At 40.7% G+C, this 19,677-nt stretch overlaps 1 protein-coding gene across 3 annotated transcripts; it reads left to right on the forward strand.

Annotated features, from left to right (window-relative positions):
• Window positions 1–617: 617 nt before the first annotated feature.
• Kbtbd8 (kelch repeat and BTB domain containing 8) lies at window positions 618–13,445 on the forward strand. 3 transcript variants are annotated; one of them, XM_006236932.4, is made up of 4 exons: window positions 618–697; window positions 1,385–1,595; window positions 6,099–7,213; window positions 10,234–13,445. In XM_006236932.4, exons 2-4 carry the CDS (start codon window positions 1,447–1,449, stop codon window positions 10,695–10,697), a joined length of 1,728 nt encoding a protein of 575 aa, XP_006236994.1. In that variant the 5' UTR covers window positions 618–697; window positions 1,385–1,446; the 3' UTR covers window positions 10,698–13,445. The 3 variants fall into 3 exon arrangements, with proteins under 3 accessions (XP_006236994.1, NP_001102720.2, XP_038964124.1); NM_001109250.3 differs by lacking the exon at window positions 618–697 and adding an exon at window positions 801–855 and having other exon boundaries at window positions 10,234–12,358; XM_039108196.2 differs by lacking the exon at window positions 618–697 and adding an exon at window positions 828–930.
• Window positions 13,446–19,677: the final 6,232 nt, after the last annotated feature.

A 19,677-nucleotide genomic window follows, 5' to 3' on the forward strand; every position in this document is an offset into this window, starting at 1 on the left:
GGTATGCTACAAATGCAAGCCAAGTGGATTCAGGTGCTGAGTGGCCGTGTAACTAGACCCCGGTTCATCTGTGGAAAGCAGGGCATGCGGCTCAGGCGATGCAATTTCAAGTGGGCGTCACAGGTGACTCATCAGAGGCCTACCGATATTTTCGAGGTGTGTGTGTGTGTGTGTGCGCGTGTGTGTGTGCGTGCGTGCGTGCGTGCGTGCGTGCGTGTGTGTGTGTGTGTGTGTGTGTGTGTGTGTGTCGGGGTCGGGGGTGCTTAGATCCTTTGATTTTTGGATAACAGCCTTCCTGACCATTTCCAACTTTTCCGGGTTTCATAGCCCTCGTGCAGAGCGCGTTTTCATACAGGAATCTAGTCCGGGATAGGGAATTAGGGGTATGAAGAAAATTATTTTTAAAACGGAGTCGAGACTAGGAGAGAGGCCTTAGCCAGGGAATTTTGCTCTATAAGAGCTTTTCCTACTTCATGTCTCAGAGTGACAGCTCATCTTAGCCAGTGGACTACATTTCCCAGCGGGTGCTGCGCATCTCACAAGCACAGGCTGGCGGGCTCGGGACTCTCCTCTGCCCAGCTAGCCAATAGAAATGCTCGGCTTGGTCCTCTGCCCGACAAGGAGCACGCGGGAACGGGGGCCTTAAAACTACATTTCCCGACACGCCGGTACAAGAATACTGACCAATCAGATTCAGGTATTTTGAGGCTCGGGGAGGAGCCGGCTTGGTCAGCCACACTCATTGGTTAGGCGGCCCTTAGTAGAGCCGGAACCCGGGAGCAAGCTAAACGCAATGACATTTCCTCTTTAAATAACCGGAGCCGGGGCCCCTTGGAGAAATGGCCGCGTCGGCAGGTGGGTGGCGTGGTACGGCCGCTGGTAGTGTCGGAGCAGGAGCGCGGGCGCGGGCCACGACCTGAAGAGGCGGCCGTAAGGCGGGAGGGAAGGATGGAGAGGCGGCGGGCGAGGAGGCGAGGATGAATGGGGAGGAGGGTGGTGGGCGGCGCGCCCGCGGAGATCGGGTGTCTGGGTACCGGCCGCCCGCGAGGCGGTTGAGGGGTGCCCTGGCAGTCGCCCTCGGTCGCGCTGCCCTCGGGAGGCTCCCGCCCCGCGCTCGGCCCGGAGCCGAGTCCCCGCGCACAGCCGCCGGCTCGGCTGGCTCGCCTCACACGCTCCCTCTGCGAGCGCGGCGGTCCGGGCTCGCCGGGCTCCCAAGGAGCGCTCCGGCCTGGGAACTTGTTCGCCCTTGTTGAGCTTTCGGCTCCCAGAGCCTATGTCGGCGGTCCTGTGCCTACACACGGGCATTTGTGTAAGGGTTGGTGGGGGGGGGGGAACCCCATAAACTGGCTTCGAACTTCTTGTGGTTGTGCGATTTTTCTCCTAGATTTAAGTAAGTCTTCCCCAACACCGAATGGGATTCCATCTTCAGACACAGCCAACGATACCATGGACCCTTTCCATGCTTGCAGTATTCTTAAGCAACTCAAAACAATGTACGATGAAGGACAGTTGACAGACATTGTAGTGGAAGTGGATCACGGGAAAACATTTTCCTGTCATAGAAACGTTCTTGCTGCAATCAGCCCGTACTTCAGGTATGACGACGGTAGAAACTTCTATTACTATCCGGACGGGAATCCCTTTCATCCCCAGTATTGCCCACTTAGTTGTGATACTGAGTTGGGGCAAATAAATGAAGGCAAGCAATGCGTTTATTTCCTGAGAGTAGATAACAGGGCTTGTTTTATTAATGAGCTCTTGTTTTGAGGTGGGATCCTAGAATTCAGATAGTTGGAGTTTTAGTGGACTTGGGAGGTGTTCCCAATATGGATGCTGCCGGTCACGTGAAAAAAATTAAAATGCTTTAAAATTAAATTCACCTATACTAAAACATGGCACCTGTACAGACAGCTACATGTGGCTGGTGACTGCTATACTGGTCAACGTGGATATACAGTGTTTCAATCACTGGGTCATTAGAGAACGATCTAGAATTTTAAATATCTGTGATGTGGTTTTTTTTTTCCGTTTGGTTTTTAGTACATAAAACTTTTTTTTTTTTTTTAGAGTTTAAAACATAGGAACGTGTTACTTTACAAGTAAACTAGGAATTTAGATTATTTTAATGCCATGGAGTTTTGTAAAAAGTAGTGAAATAAAATAAAGGTTAGTTATGTCTTTCCAGGATCCCCAGAAATAAATAGTTCATGCTTCCTTCACTCTTTTGTTCTATTTACTTTTACCATAAAATACTGAAAAGTGAAAGTTTTGGGTCTGAAAACTAAGTTCTCATTTAAGAACAGATGATTGGAATAGGTTTTGTTTCAGGTGCTCGTTTCTAAAAGCCCTTCAGCATACAAAAGTGGTTTGTGAATGATAGGAAGACTATCTAGTCAGCCATACTCTTGCGTTATCTCTTGGGGTGCTTATAAGGCAGGCATCCTACAGTCACATGTGAACAATTCTCCACTCCCACCCACCCCCACAGACACCTTTGAAGGTCCCACATACATAGGGTTTTTTTTTCCCTTAAGATTTTATTCTTTTTATTTATGTACATATGTGTGGGGGTGGTCCCTCTTTCTCAGAATGCTGGGGTGGATACAGTTAACATCAGTTCTGATACTTAAAACCTATTAGACTTGCCTTGGGTAGGTCACTGATTATTACAGGATAGAAAGCCAGAAAAAAAAAAAAAACATACAGAACCACTGCTGCTAGTCTTGTGTGCCTTTGAATATATGGCAGAGTTGCTCCTTATCAAACTCTGAATGAAGCTTGCTTGATATGTCTTGTCTTCTATAATCTTAATAAACTTATCTCTATACAGTTAATTTCCATTTGCATATGGAAAAATCCAGATGAGTGATACCTAAGTCATTCAAATGGCAGAACTATATTCTAAAATTAGACTTATTGTGTGACACTTAATGGAATGGGTCAAGTGGGTCTCCAGGTTTCTGATATTTAAAAAAAATGAAACAAAACTATATTCTCTTTGAATAGTAAAAAAAACATAAATAAATTGAGACTTCAAAGTAAACATCTCATTGAAACCTTATTCTCTAGAGGATACCATTATAAATGTCATGGATAATTAAAATTCGATTTGAATGCCTACATAAAAGAACTATAGTTACAGTAGATTTTAGTTTCTAACAGATCTTTAAAAAATGGTTTGAAATACCATTCACATAAAGATGTTGCTAAAGGACTGAAAAACTAAGTTCTCCTTTCTGCACAAAAGTTTCTTGGCTTCCCTGATGTGGGAATCGCAGAAATCATACTTAATTTTCAAGCCTTGCATTGCAGGGGAAAGACTCAGAACAGCTGGAAATTTGATGTGGCTGCTTCCTGATCTACTATGTGTTAAAATTAGAACTGAGAAGTTTTTGTTACTTGGGATTTTGTGCAAGGAAGTACTCCCAATGTATCAAGTGCATGAAGAACCCGTTAGGGAACTCGTCAAGGTATCAGACTGCTGCCCTGTTGTTAGCCTAGCCTGCTGAAGGCAGTAGTGGCCCCATGGTAAAGGGACATGAGATGATGTTCTCTCTTGGGAACCAGTCTGTACCTAAGCAAGGGCTACAGTTTTCTTTTTAATTGATAGCTGTGTAGGTGAGTCATTAAACCCCTGAATTTAAAAGCAGCTCAAACATAGGAACATTTGGTTTTTTCAGTCAAGGGGTAATATTAAACCTAAACTTTACATTATTAAAGTAAAAAGATACATAGTCTATACACCAGGTTGGGCCCTTGTATCCTCAAGGTTTCTCATATTACATATTAAAATTCCATATATTGAAGGCTGGGGAAATGGCTCAGTGGTTAAGAGCACACTGCTCTTGCAGAGGACCCAAATTTCATCCTCAGCACCTGTATCAAGCCACTAACAACCAGCTGTAACTAATTCCAGGGGACCTAATGCCCTTTTCTAAACTCCGTCACATGTGAACAATCCTACAGTCACATGTGAACAATTCTCCACTCCCACCCACCCCCACACATATGTACATAAATAAAAAGAATAAAATCTTAAGGAAAAAAAATCCCTATGTATGTGGGACCTTCAAAGGTGTCTGCCCATTTTCTCATTTAGGATACTTTTCACAATACTACAAAACAAGTATAAAATGTCTAGATCTCAGTTACTTTTATCCCAGATACCTCACCAATTCAAGTATCTAGTAAGCACCCCAGATGCTTTCCAAAGAGAGTAAAAACACATACCTTTTCTTATAAAAAAAAAGTAAAAACACATACATTTTCTCATAAGACTTTAAGAAAAAAATTGTTAAGAGTTTACTGGAATGGTTGGATGCGGGAGTACATGCATTTAATCCCAGCACATGGGGAGCCAGAAGCAGGGACATCTCTGAATTTGAGGCCACCATAGTCTACATAGTTCCAGGACAATCAGTGCTATGTGAAAAGATCTTGTCTTAAAATAGTAACAACGAAAGTTTCTTTAGAGTGAAACCTTACAGAAAGCTAATGATGTTTACAAATGAGTAATACTTAAAAGTCCAAGTATTTTATCTGTTTAATGTTTGGGAAAGAAGTTTTGAAAAATATATTTATTTAAAACAAGAACTAAGTCCAAACTAAAGTGTATGCCCAGGCTGTTCTGGAATTCACTGTTGCTCAGGATGCTATGAACTTGTGCTTGCCCTCCCACCTCAGCCTTCCACTAATTGGGATCATCACCACTGTACTCCTCTAAGAAGCTTAGTCTTAAGGTTGTACGTTGGGGAATTTAAAAATAATTTCCAAAGAATCAGTGACGTATTAAGTGTTAAACTCTTTAGAAAAAAGCATATTAACCCTATCATAATTTTTTTTGTATGGATATAAATAGGTAAAATACAGGAACTTATTACAATTAAACTTATTACAACTAAATTACAGGAACTGAGAAAATGAAGTATATCTATTAAGGAAGGGTTTTTAAAGTGTAAGTAAAATGGGCTTTTAAAAGGTGTAGGTGAAAAATATGGGTCTTTGAAGACTGCTGTTCTCTTTCTGAGATGAAATTTAATTTGTTCACACAATATAATGTTCCCTGGGCCATCAAAGATTTTATTAGACTGGCTTGTTGTGCTTAGTACTCATTTTGCTGTCTTGATTGTGTCTTGAACTTTTTCTGAGATTTGACAATATAAGGTCCATTATCCATAAGGCAATTTGACTGGAAGTTTGGATGGGTGCTATAAGGACAATCAGATCTGAAGTATGTCACTTACAGTTTCTCCTTCTATAGCTAGCATGTAAGAAGAGAATCCTGCCCTTCTGCCTCCCCTTCTTATATAGACTCTTTGGTGAGATGAGAAACCCAGTTAGCACAAAATCTAATTAGCAAGAGATTCTTATATGAATTTTATTAGTTTTATTTGCCCAGAGCTATTTTTACAAGAAAGTGAAGTACAGTTGTCAAGAAATGTCAGGGACAAGTGGCTATCTGGATTAGGACAATAAATTCCAGGGATGTGGGCAGGAGATACGGTTAAGAGCACTGACTGTTCTAGAGGTCCTGAGTTCAAATCCCAGGAACCACATGGTGACTCACAGCCATCTGTAATAAGATCTGATGCCTTCTTCTGGTGTGTCTGAAGACAGCTACAGTGTACTTATATTGAATAAATTAATTAAAAAAAAAAATCCCAGGGATGTTACTTAGGGATATGTGGGAGTCGGGGAGTTACAGAAGTACTTGAAAGAATGTGGCTTCAAAGTTTGTTTCTTCAGTCACAATTATGCAGTTACTCTGTCGATTAAGGCTATTTTCCAGCCTTGGTAGGTGAAGGACCACCACCCCAAAAGAATCCCCATAGCTTGTTGCAGAGAAAGAGACAGACGGGGGCTTCACAGGGCCCTTCCGTCAGCTGTGGTTCCCCAGGTGATTGTGAGCGTGAAGCAATCGGCCAGTGTACCGTATTTTTAGATTGTGTGTTTTTAACTCCTTTGGCATAAGATGGAATGACCCTGAAAACAGCTTCTTGGATTTAAGTCTGTGCTAGATGACCAGCTGTCAGGAGGGCTTGTATGTGTGGTGATTTCTATTTGTGTACATATAAAACATTAATCTTTCTCTTTCTTAGATCCATGTTCACTAGCGGCCTTACAGAAAGTACTCAGAAAGAAGTGCGGATCATCGGTGTTGAAGCTGAATCGATGGGTTTGGTATTGAATTATGCGTATACCTCTAGGGTTATTCTGACAGAGGCCAATGTGCAAGCCCTGTTCACTACAGCCAGCATCTTCCAGATTCCTTCCATCCAAGACCAGTGCGCCAAGTATATGATTAGTCATCTGGATCCACAGAATTCTATTGGAGTCTTTATCTTTGCTGATCATTATGGTCATCAGGAACTTGGAGATCGATCGAAAGAATACATCCGTAAAAAGTTCCTGTGTGTCACCAAAGAACAAGAGTTTCTCCAGCTGACAAAAGACCAACTCATAAGCATACTAGATAGTGATGACTTAAATGTAGACCGGGAAGAACATGTTTATGAAAGCATTATAAGGTGGTTTGAACATGAGCAGAATGAAAGAGAAGTACACCTTCCAGAAATTTTTGCCAAATGTATACGTTTTCCTCTAATGGAAGATGCATTTATTGAGAAAATTCCTCCTCGGTTTGCGCAGGCCATAGTCAAAAGCTGTGGAGAAAAGGGACCATCCAACACCAATGGCTGTACTCAGAGGCTTGGAATGACAGCTTCCGAAATGATCATATGTTTTGATGCTGCACACAAACACTCAGGAAAGAAGCAAACAGTGCCTTGTCTAGATATAGTCACAGGAAGAGTGTTTAAACTATGCAAACCACCAAATGACCTAAGAGAAGTTGGGATTCTTGTATCACCAGATAATGACATATACATTGCAGGAGGGTACAGGCCAAGCAGCAGTGAGGTGTCCATTGATCACAAAGCAGAAAATGATTTTTGGATGTATGACCATTCCACCAACCGATGGCTTTCCAAGCCATCCTTGCTTCGGGCCAGAATAGGCTGCAAACTAGTATATTGCTGTGGTAAAATGTATGCAATTGGAGGGCGTGTTTACGAAGGCGATGGACGAAACTCACTGAAGTCTGTGGAATGCTATGATAGCAGAGAGAATTGCTGGATGACTGTTTGCGCCATGCCAGTTGCAATGGAGTTTCATAATGCTGTGGAGCACAAAGAAAAAATCTACGTTTTACAGGGTAGGTAGCATAAGGATTCTTCATCAAAGGGTTATGTTTATATGGCAAGGGTGGTTTCCTTGACGATAGCAAAGCAGGCGATACTCCTAGTAGTACTTAATACTTCCTAACCATAGACTGTGCTAGAACATTCACGTAGAAAATCAAGGTCAAAAACATTTAAATTTTTAAAATATTTTTAAGTTACTGAAATGGTTGGTCCTTTGTTTTTGAGTTATGTTCAGATCTCATATAAAGTTTTTAAAAGCATAATAAGTAATAGTTTATTACTGACTACTTTGGAGCATTTTAAAATAAACAATAAGCAAAGGCTAATCACCCGGCTATTTTTGTTCTTTAATAATATAATCAAGAGACTTGGCTACAACTCTTTTATAGAACTTACTGATTGAGTTTACTGGAATTGACTGTTCATTTACCAAGGAGCTTTGTTTTTCTTCCAAGGTTTATTTTTCTTTTATATGTCTGAACATTTTGCCTGCATTTATGTCTGTGTACCAGGTGCATGCCGTGTTCACAGAGGCCAAAGGTGTTGGATCACCTGGAGCTGGAGTTATAGACAGTCGTAAACTGCCATGAGGGTTCTGGAAGCTGAACCCAGGTCCTCTGGAAGAGTAGAGCCGCAAGTGCTTTTAAACACTGAGCTCTATTTCCAGTTCTACCAGGTTTTTGTTTGTTTTGAATCTTATGTAGGCATTTTGCTTGAGTGTATGCGTATATACCACATGCATACTTGGTGACTGCAGAAGCCAAAAGAGGAGAACCCTGGAACTAGAGTCACAGATGGTGTGAGCTGTCCTGTGGATGCTGAGATTTGAACTTAAGCCCTCTAAAAGAGCAGCTAGTGCTCTTAGCTGCTCACTCACATTCCAGTGCCCACAAAGAGTTTCACTAGTTATGAAACTTTATTACAAAGGCTTGAGATTATCATCTTTAGATCTTAGCTTTTTAAAAATTGTATGTATACGAGTGTGCAGGTCAGACATTATTAACATTGGCTGTTTCTATTGTTGGCCACCTTATTTTTTGAGACAGGCTCTCACAGACACTGGAGCTTAACAATTAAGTCGACTAGCTTGCCTCCAGGTCCCTCAGGAGTCTGACTTTCTTTGCTTTTTCACTGCTGTGGTTATGTAGGTGTGCCACCGTGCCCTGCTTTTTCATGGATCCTAAAGGTCTGAACTCACATAGGTTACATTGCAAGCACCTGACCTGCTGACCCCCAGTCCCTTTACATTTTCTAAGAATATTTTAGTTGTTGGAATTTTGAATGCAGTTTAGATTATTCCAAAATTCTTATTTACTATGTTTCTTAAGGGATTATATTCACATATTTCCTTATATGACTACTTTAATAAATCAGGAACAATGTAGGTTTTCATGAAAATATACATGATTATTTTTAAGCTCTATCCCATTTTTAAAAATGATATTCTTTGCTCTAATCCTTTGACTTAAAATTTCTCAGAGAAGCCCGGATATGTTTGATTTAAGTTGCTTATTAATTTTGTAGAATTAATTAAGGTATAGTACTAATGTACTTTAGTTAAAATGAAAGCATGGTTTGGATTTATCTTTGTAAAATATAGGAATGGTTATATCTAGTGTGATGAAGTGTGAAGTGTGAAGTATGTCCCACCCCCACCCATATGTGGTACTGGCAAAAATAGTTTATAGAGATAATTTTAAGGCTCCTAATTGGAGTATGTAGGCTGTATATTAATGTAAATATTATAGCAAAACAGCAATAACTTAATACATTTATGCACCAGAGCGAATAATTTGTAGCCAGAGGTATAAGAAATGTGTAGACAACTGGGTCATATAAGATGTCTTAACTCCCATGTTCTTTATCAAGAACACCAGAATATAAGTCATAGTAGAAAGAAAAGGTAATATGCAAGCAAAGGTTAGGGCTTAAATAAAAGTGAGGTTGAAACGTCACTCTTATTAAGTATGTAATTTAATCTATAGATGAGAATGTCCTTACTTTAGAATAGTTTAAAGGGAAGCTTTACTTAGACTCTAATATTCTTTTCTAACCTACAAAACCTTCTTACATATATAACCTGGTGATAACTGTCAAAGAAGGTTATGTCTTACAGATTGAGCATTCCTAATGTAAAATGCCAAAATCTGAAATCTGAATTTTGAAATTCGAGACTTTTTTGATGTGGTTCTACATTTTATACCCAACCTTATAAGAGGTCACAGTCTAAACGCAGGCACTAAAGATACCGTAGTAATCCGTGTTTTGACATGGAGTAATCCCCAGGATATTTATGTACATGTAGATACTCTGAGATCTGCAGTACTTAGAGTGTCAAGCACTTCAGAGAGAATATTCCAGCCTGCTCTGCCTATAACTGCCTGTCTCTAGACTCTAGTCTCCATAGAGCTGTTACCTACTATCATGAGACATTATTCTGTGTTCCCATTAAGCTTCACATAGCTGCCCATACCTCTAATTCCCGCTCTTGGGAGGGTAGGGTAGGAGGATTTCAAAGTGAAGATGAGCCTGAGTTCAGGCTAGAGACCTTATCAAAAAACAAAGCAGTGTTATATCATTAGCAAGATCTTGGCAATATTCACTATTTTAATTCTTACAGACATTTTCCTATTGACAGTCTGGCTCAGTGCACACACCTTTTTATTGTCAGTTTAGAAGAGTAACTGACTATCAAGTCCATAAATTGTTTGTTGTCTTTGCTTTATAACAACATTGACATAAACACACGAGTGACCACAAGTTCAAATCTAAACAATTCCATATGCTATTTTCTAACCAAGTACCACACATGTATGTGATGTATTTTTTATGGTTAAGTTGTATGTGTTCATGTTGCCTGCCTTACTCCTCCTGGGTCATACATCCCAGTGCAGATTGGGTGTAGTATTACTGTTACTTTGTATATTCTAGGAGTCAAGAATTTGGAAGGAAAATATTGTCTTCTGAGGTTGGAATTAAAGATACAACTAAACATGAAAATGTACATAATTGTTTCCCTTTTCTTTTTTAGGAGAATTTTTCCTCTTCTATGAGCCTCAAAAAGACTACTGGGGATTTTTAACCCCCATGACTGTGCCTAGAATCCAGGGCTTAGCGGCTGTGTATAAAGACTCCATCTACTACATAGCTGGAACCTGTGGAAATCATCAGCGTGTGTTTACTGTTGAAGCCTATGATATTGAGCTAAATAAATGGACTCGAAAAAAGGACTTTCCTTGTGATCAGTCTATAAATCCATACCTTAAGCTGGTACTTTTCCAGAATAAACTTCATTTATTTGTGCGAGCTACTCAAGTGACTGTTGAAGAACATATCTTCAGAACCAGCAGGAAAAATTCTCTTTACCAGTATGATGACATCGCTGACCAGTGGATGAAAGTGTATGAGACCCCAGATCGGCTGTGGGACCTTGGCCGCCATTTTGAGTGTGCAGTGGCTAAACTCTATCCTCAGTGTCTTCAGAAAGTTCTTTAATAAATAGCAGGCCAAAGCACGTCACTGGCATCTCTCATACTAAGGAAGCTTGTTTAGGAAATGCTGTCAACATTGAAGAAAGCTAACAGTTTTGTATTCAGAAATGGGTGCTCGTAAAGATAGTGGTGTTGGGAGGGATTTGCTTTTACCTTCATGATTTTTTCATTTTAGTCAGGAAAGGTAACAAAGTGCAATTATCAGCATTTTTCCACCCCTGGCATAAAAGTATCATCCTAGAATTTTGTGATAAATAGTTGCTGAGAAACCAGGTGAATTCAAGACAACTATGCACTCTTGAAAAGCAGAGTATTCCTGGGTAGAGAAATCCAAACTGGTTAACGTGACTTTTTATTTTAAATACGGGTAACAATATGAGGCAATATCATTTATTTAGCTGTGATCTCTCTAACACAGAGAAGCACTAACTTAGATCCTCAGTCTTACTATTTATATCTATTTACATATATATTTTTGTGTGCTGTTTTCAAGTGTACGAGATTTAAATGTGCTCTGTCAGACTGAAGGAAAACTCAGTTTTCAGAACGAACTTCAGATTGTTTCATATTTCTCATGTAACTTTTAAGTTAAGCTACAAGGTTAAAGTGGCAGTTTTTCTGTCCATAACTTTTTCAAGTGCTAACACTGTCTCATTAAAATCCCAGATAGGGCTCAGATTTGCAGGTGACTGGTGCTCGTATAAGTTAATTCACGTGTCGTTAGATTGATTTAAATGGTTTATGAGTCAATGTTTCTCTTTCGGATTAGCATGCTAGTTCCATGGTTGTGGCACTTTACCTTGTGACTCCACAAGGTCTGCTATTTGTGTGATAGGATCTGGCCGATGGCCATTAGTCTAACTGGATTCAGTTTTACAATTCCAAGTTTGCACTAACACGGGCTGTTTTGTTGCCCAAACTTTTTCCATCCTCTACCTTTCCAGTCATTGCTAGTATCGTGAAAGTTAACTAATACTGTGAAGTTTTAACACCTACTTACAAAATTCTGTTTTCCAGAAACAAGAGTCTTGGAGTGGTCTAATAATTCAGTGGCTTCTAAGGTTCCTATGACAGTTACAACCTCTATTTTTTGCACTCAACAGTGATGAATATTTGTATGTTGAGACACTTGTATCTGAAGGTGATGTAGAAGGAGGGATGAGTTGAATGAACAGAGTCATAGGTTTCTGTACTCTAGGTACTAAGGCGCTGTTCATATTGAACTGATAAGTGTCTCAAAATTAGTTAGGAATATTAACATTAACTCCTTTTTTACCTAAGGCAGGCATTTAGGTTGACAACATACTCATTACTATTCCTATAACTGATAAAGAATATTACACATAAGGCAGAGCCTGTCCTCAGAACAATTTTAAAGAGAATCAGTTTGATTTCTCCTGAAGAAAATTGGCATGGTTTATATTGGGAATAAAGTCTTACACGAAGCGTGCGGTGATAGATACTGTGAACGAATGGAAAGCATAGCCTCTTGCATCACATACCTCCTTTTCCAGAAACTGTAGACTGCTTTACAGCGGCCCTGCAAGCGGAGAGCTCTCTGAAGCAGTTCAAGTGGACAGCATTCGCAGAATGACTGTGTATGTGTGGCTTCTCCTAATCTCTTTGTAAACTTTGTCAACCAATATATTTTTTTTAACCTCTCTAGTTTGTCTTGTGTTTTCTTTTTTCATGCTGTTTTAGGGTTATTTCTGTGAATTTTTTGAATTACATTATAGTTTTGTATTGCTAATGAGAGGGAAGATAATTTTTACAAGAAATATCCATGTAATTTATTTTTGAAAGCTTTGTTGAGTATCTAAGATTTCCTGCCACTTTGACAATCTCTGTATTTAGGAAAATTCATTACTTGAATACCTGATGTAGAACATTGAGTTAGCAATGTATATGTACCGTACGATATGTAAGAGAACAAATACACTGTGGCTAATTCTACACTAGACTTATTCTGTTGATCTGTACAACAGTCGGTCCTTTTGTCATAACTGTATGTTGAGGGAATCATTTAAGAATAGTGTATCAAAGCCAAGGTTTAGAATTTGCTATGGGAGTAGAATATATATTGAATTTTGTATGAACTCTTTGTTTACATTACATAGCTGGGATATTTTGCCACTTTTAAAATGATTTCAGAAAAGGTCCTAGGAAACTGAGATTAGTGATATATGTGGGTTTATGTGTAGAAATTTAAGGTACATTTTCATAGTATGAAACTGTCAGTAAAAGGCACAATGGCTACAGCAGAATTAAAGATCTAACCAATGCCAAGCCCACGTTAACTATGTTTCTGGATTTGAATGTACACAGCACTTTTCCTATACAGTTCTATACAAAGAAAACTGAACTAGGTGTAACTATGTTGTAGGATTGAAGAAATTATTATTTATGTCTGTCTTTGTTTCTTGTTATCCTACAAAGTTGATGTGTAAACATCAAGTTGATTTCATTGGTGCATGAGGAAAAGTGGATGTGATCTGTAAGGAACCAGAGTCCCACATGAGGAGTTTAAGATGGCATTCAATATTCAGTGCTCAGGTATGTAGTAAGTACTGTAGTCCTATGGGGCAAATGTGTAGATATTTTTAAACATTTTGCTGTAATTGCACAATTTTTGCATTTTTACCTGATGTCATTGTTTCTTGTAATAAAACCTTTTCTGATTGAAAACTGCCAGTGTTGTAAACTGATCTGAAGAATGATTTTTGCAAAATTAAAATTTGGTGAAAATCACAAACTATCTCATGTCATGGTAGAATGAAATATTTTAACCTGTTAAATATCTGACTTGTGGCATAACATGAACTAGTTAGTATTACCAACAACTCCTTTATTCTGATCTAGCCTAAAACGTCCTCGATGCCGTTCTTCTATCCCATCCCAAAAGGTTCTGCTGCTTCCTCTGGAGCATCCTCATCCTCTTCGTGTTACCCTAGACTAAGCCTGTTCTGTCAGGCTGTGTCCAATTGCCACTTCAGGGGTTTTCCTTCTTTTTTGCACCCTTGACCCATGTGGTCTATTTTTCCACACATTTGAATAGTTCTGAAGTCAGGGTTGTGTCCCTCTTCCTACTCAGATCCCATGGCATCCCACCTCCACATGGGAGCTAAGCTCCTGACCAGTATTAGCCTTACAGTACAATCTCTTGGACCTCATTGTAACTTCTTGAACTCACTAGATTCTAGCCACATTAACCATGATATTCCTCAGACATGCCAAGTATTTCCAACACCAGGGCCTTTAACCTTGCTATGTTATTAATCAGAGAAGGCCTTATAATTACCCCATCTGTCTGTATTAAAATAACAGACTGCGCTGGAGCAATGGCTGGAATTTTAAAAAGCACTGTCTACTCTTTCAGAGGTCTGAGGGTTCAATTCCTAGCACCCACACAGAAGGTCAGAACTGTAACTTATTTCTAGGTGTTCGGCCTCCTGGGGCATGAGGTGCACATGTGAACACAAATACACAGTACAGAGATGAAAAATTTTAAAGTTTAAAATATCAACTTGCTAGAGGAATCGTAATGATCATTCTGTGTTCCAGATCCTTCCCATTCTGTCTGTCTCTTCCTATATTTCACACATCTTTCCCCTTATTAAAACCACAAAGTCAAGGATTTTGTCTTATTCGCTACTGCATGTTTTTTATTAAATTTACCCCCTTTCCAACCTGATATTAGCCCTTCCTTTCCCCCCCAATACCCCCTTATGCAAGTTCTTCCCCATTCCTTCTTCCCCTTTTGAGAAGAAGCCCCACTCTGGGTACCAACACCCTCTACACACATCAAGTCACTGTGGGTCTAGGCACATCCTCTCCCACTGAGGCCAGACAAGGTGGTCCATTTAGGGGTGTGGGATCCACAGGCAGGCAGGCAAGCAGCAGGCTCAGGGACAGCTCCTGCTCCAGTTTGGGGATGGCACATGAAGACCAAGCTGCTCATCTGCTACATATGTACAGGGCCTAGGTTCAGCTGGTGTTCACTCTTTGGTTGGTGATTCAGTCTCTGGGAGTACCAAGGGTCCAGGGTCACTCCCTTGGTCTTCCTGTGGAGTCCCCAAAGTCCTCTGCAGATCCCTCAATCTTTCTGCCAATTCTGTAAGACTCCCTGAGCTCCATCTAATGTTTGGGTGTGAGTCTGCATCTCTCTCCGTTGGCTGTTGGTAGAGCCTCTCAGAGGACAGTTAGGCTAACTGCGTGTTATAATTGTGTTAGGGATTGGTTCTTGCTCATGGGGCAGTCATTGGTTGGCCATTCCTTCAGTCTGCTTTATATTTGGCCCTCCATATCTCGTAGGCAGGACACGTTTTGGGTTGAAGGCTTTATGGGTGGGTTGCTGTCCGTATCCTTCCACTGAGAGTCCTGCCTTGACACAGGAAGTGACCACTTCAGGACCTGTATTGCCCACTCTTAAGAATCTCAGCTAGAGTCTCCCCCTTAGACACTGGGACCTCTGTCCATCCCAGATTTCTGGCACATCCTAGAGATTGCCCTCCACCCAAGCTGATCTTCCTTCTCTCTCCCCTGCTCTCACTACATTTGATCTCCTGCTCCCCTCCCCGTCCCCTCTTCCACCCAGACCCTCCTTCCATTGATCGTCAGTTTCTATTTTGTTTCCCCTTTTGAGAAAGATTCAAACATCTCTTGTACCCTCCTTGTTATTTGGCTTCTTTAGGTCTGTTGCTTATAACATGGTTATATTGTAGTTTATGGCTAATATCTACTTAGAAGGAGGACATATCATGCATGTGCTTTTGGGTTACTTCACTCAAGATACTTTCTTTTTTTTTTTCATTTTTTTTTATTCCAACATAACTGTAAAGTCTCAAGTACAAATGACTTCATTGATGACGAAACCAAAATAAGCATCTGAGTACGCACGCTCTGTGGCCCCACCTTCTCAATCGTCACCTCTGACCCTACCTCCACCACTCTTCATGGGCAGCTGTTGTCGAAGTGGGCAGGGCAGAGGAGTGAGAGTGTGGGGAAGGTGACTTCTCTGACAGAGTGAAGTTGACATAATGGTGTAGAATGACCTTTCTGTGTATCTTCATACTTTAGAGTAACAGCACAGGCTGGGTAAGAGGCTTGGTTTGAATTTGAAAGAAAACGTTATTAGAGTTTAGAGTCAGGGAGAAAGGTTTCCTTTGAGCAATAGTTGTGCAAAGCTTATCTTCACAGCTCCTTCCCACTGCCTTCTCTGTACACCACATATGCGTCATATACATTGTCGCACTTCTTTTTTTTTTTATTAACTTGAGTATTTCTTATATACATTTCGAGTGTTATTCCCTTTCCCGGTATCCGGGCAAACATCCCCCTCCCCCCTCCCCTTCCTTATGGGTGTTCCCCTCCCCATCCTCCCCCCATTGCCACCCTCCCCCCACCAGTCTAGTTCACTGGGGGTTCAGTCTTAGCAGGACCCAGGGCTTCTCCTTCCACTGGTGCTCTTACTAGGATATTCATTGCTACCTACGAGGTCAGAGTCCAGGGTCAGTCCATGTATAGTCTTTAGGTAGTGGCTTAGTCCCTGGAAGCTCTGGTTGCTTGGCATTGTTGTACATATGGGGTCTCGAGCCCCTTCAAGCTCTTCCAGTTCTTTCTCTGATTCCTTCAACGGGGGTCCTATTCTCAGTTCAGTGGTTTGCTGCTGGCATTCGCCTCTGTATTTGCTGTATTCTGGCTGTGTCTCTCAGGAGCGATCTACATCCGGCTCCTGTCGGTCTGCACTTCTTTGCTTCATCCATCTTGTCTAATTGGGTGGCTGTATATGTATGGGCCACATGTGGGGCAGGCTCTGAATGGGTGTTCCTTCAGTCTCTGTTTTAATCTTTGCCTCTGTGACTCGGCTGAAAAGATTTGAAAGATCTTCTCTTTCTCTTCCTCTTCCTCTCTCTCCCTCTTTTTTTTTTTTCATCTTTATTAACTTGGATATTTCTTTTTTTTTTTTTACTTTTTTTTTTTATTAACTCGAGTATTTCTTATATACATTTCGAGTGTTATTCCCTTTCCCGGTATCCGGGCAAACATCCCCCTCCCCCCTCCCCTTCCTTATGGGTGTTCCCCTCCCCACCCTCCCCCCATTGTCGCCCTCCCCCCACCAGTCTAGTTCACTGGGGGTTCAGTCTTAGCAGGACCCAGGGCTTCTCCTTCCACTGGTGCTCTTACTAGGATATTCATTGCTACCTATGAGGTCAGAGTCCAGGGTCAGTCCATATATAGTCTTTAGGTAGTGGCTTAGTCCCTGGAAGCTCTGGTTGCTTGGCATTGTTGTACATATGGGGTCTCGAGCCCCTTCACGCTCTTCCAGTTCTTTCTCTGATTCCTTCAACAGGGGTCCTATTCTCAGTTCAGTGGTTTGCTGCTGGCATTCGCCTCTGTATTTGCTGTATTCTGGCTGTGTCTCTCAGGAGCGATCTACATCCGGCTCCTGTCGGCCTGCACTTCTTTGCTTCATCCATCTTGTCTAATTGGGTGGCTGTGTATGTATGGGCCACATGTGGGGCAGACTCTGAAGGTGTTCCTTCAGTCTCTGTTTTAATCTTTGTCTCTCTCTTCCCTGCCAAGGGTATTCTTTTTCCCCTTTTAAAGAAGGAGTGAAGCATTCACATTTTGATCATCCGTCTTGAGTTTCATTTGTTCTAGGCATCTAGGGTAATTCAAGCATTTGGGGTAATAGCCACTTATCAATGAGTGCATACCATGTGTGTCTTTCTGTGATTGGGTTAGCTCACTCAGGATATTTTCCAGTTCCAACCATTTGTCTACGAATTTCATAAAGTCATTGTTTTTAATAGCTGAGTAATATTCCATTGTGTAGATGTACCACATTTTCTGTATCCATTCCTCTGTTGAAGGGCATCTGGGTTCTTTCCAGCTTCTGGCTATTATAAATAAGGCTGTGATGAACATAGTGGAGCACGTGTCTTTTTTATATGTTGGAGCATCTTTTGGGTATATGCCCAAGAGAGGTATAGCTGGATCCTCAGGCAGTTCAATGTCCAATTTTCTGAGGAACCTCCAGACTGATTTCCAGAATGGTTGTACCAGTATGCAATCCCACCAACAATGGAGGAGTGTTCCTCTTTCTCCACATCCTCTCCAGCATCTGCTGTCACCTGAGTTTTTGATCTTAGCCATTCTCACTGGTGTGAGGTGAAATCTCAGGGTTGTTTTGATTTGCATTTCCCTTATGACTAAAGATGTTGAACATTTCTTTAGGTGTTTCTCAGCAATTTGGCATTCCTCAGCTGTGAATTCTTTGTTTAGCTCTGAACCCCATTTTTTAATAGGGTTATTTGTCTCCCTGCGGTCTAACTTCTTGAGTTCTTTGTATATTTTGGATATAAGGCATCTATCTGTTGTAGGATTGGTAAAGATCTTTTCCCAATCTGTTGGTTGCCGTTTTGTCCTAACCACAGTGTCCTTTGCCTTACAGAAGCATTGCAGTTTTATGAGATCCCATTTGTCGATTCTTGATCTTAGAGCATAAGCCATTGGTGTTTTGTTCAGGAAATTTTTTCCAGTGCCCATGTGTTCCAGATGCTTCCCTAGTTTTTCTTCTATTAGTTTGAGTGTGTCTGGTTTGATGTGGAGGTCCTTGATCCACTTGGACTTAAGCTTTGTACAGGGTGATAAGGATGGATCGATCTGCATTCTTCTACATGTTGCCCTCCAGTTGAACCAGCACCATTTGCTGAAAATGCTATCTTTTTTCCATTGGATGCTTTTGGCTCCTTTGTCAAAAATCAAGTGACCATAGGTGTATGGGTTCATTTCTGGGTCTTCAATTCTATTCCATTGGTCTATCTGTCTGTCTCTGTACCAATACCATGCAGTTGTTATCACTATTGCTCTGTAATACTGCTTGAGTTCAGGGATAGTGATTCCCCCTGAAGTCCTTTTATTGTTGAGGATAGTTTTAGCTATCCTGGGTTTTTTGTTATTCCAGATGAATTTGCAAATTGTTCTGTCTAACTCTTTGAAGAATTGGATTGGTATTTTGATGGGGATTACATTGAATCTGTAGATTGCTTTTGGTAAAATGGCCATTTTTACTATATTAATCCTGCCAATCCATGAGCATGGGAGATCTTTCCATCTTCTGAGGTCTTCTTCAATTTCTTTCTTCAGTGTCTTGAAGTTCTTATTGTACAAATCTTTTACTTGCTTGGTTAAAGTCACACCGAGGCACTTTATATTATTTGGGTCTATTATGAAGGGTGTCGTTTCCCTAATTTCTTTCTCGGCTTGTTTCTCTTTTGTGTAGAGGAAGGCTACTGATTTATTTGAGTTAATTTTATACACAGCCACTTTGCTGAAGTTGTTTATCAGCTTTAGTAGTTCTCTGGTGGAACTTTTGGGATCACTTAAATATACTATCATATCATCTGCAAATAGTGATATTTTGACTTCTTCTTTTCCGATCTGTATCCACTTGACCTTTTGTTGTCTGATTGCTCTGGCTAGAACTTCAAGAACTATATTGAATAAGTAGGGAGAGAGTGGGCAGCCTTGTCTAGTCCCTGATTTTAGTTGGATTGCTTCAAGTTTCTCTCCATTTAGTTTAATGTTAGCAACTGGTTTGTTGTATATGGCTTTTACTGTGTTTAGGTATGGACCTTGAATTCCTATTCTTTACAGGACTTTTATCATGAAGGGGTGTTGAATTTTGTCAAATGCTTTCTCAGCATCTAATGAAATGATCATGTGGTTTTGTTCTTTCAGTTTGTTTATATAATGGATCACGTTGATGGTTTTCCGTATATTAAACCATCCCTGCATGCCTGGGATGAAGCCTACTTGATCATGGTGGATGATTGTTTTGATGTGCTCTTGGATTCGGTTTGCCAGAATTTTATTGAGTATTTTTGCGTCGATATTCATAAGGGAAATTGGTCTGAAGTTCTCTTTCTTTGTTGGGTCTTTGTGTGGTTTAGGTATAAGAGTAATTGTGGCTTCATAGAAGG

This window comes from Rattus norvegicus, chromosome 4 (assembly GCF_036323735.1).
Source record: "Rattus norvegicus strain BN/NHsdMcwi chromosome 4, GRCr8, whole genome shotgun sequence".
Taxonomy (NCBI): Eukaryota; Metazoa; Chordata; class Mammalia; order Rodentia; family Muridae; genus Rattus; species Rattus norvegicus.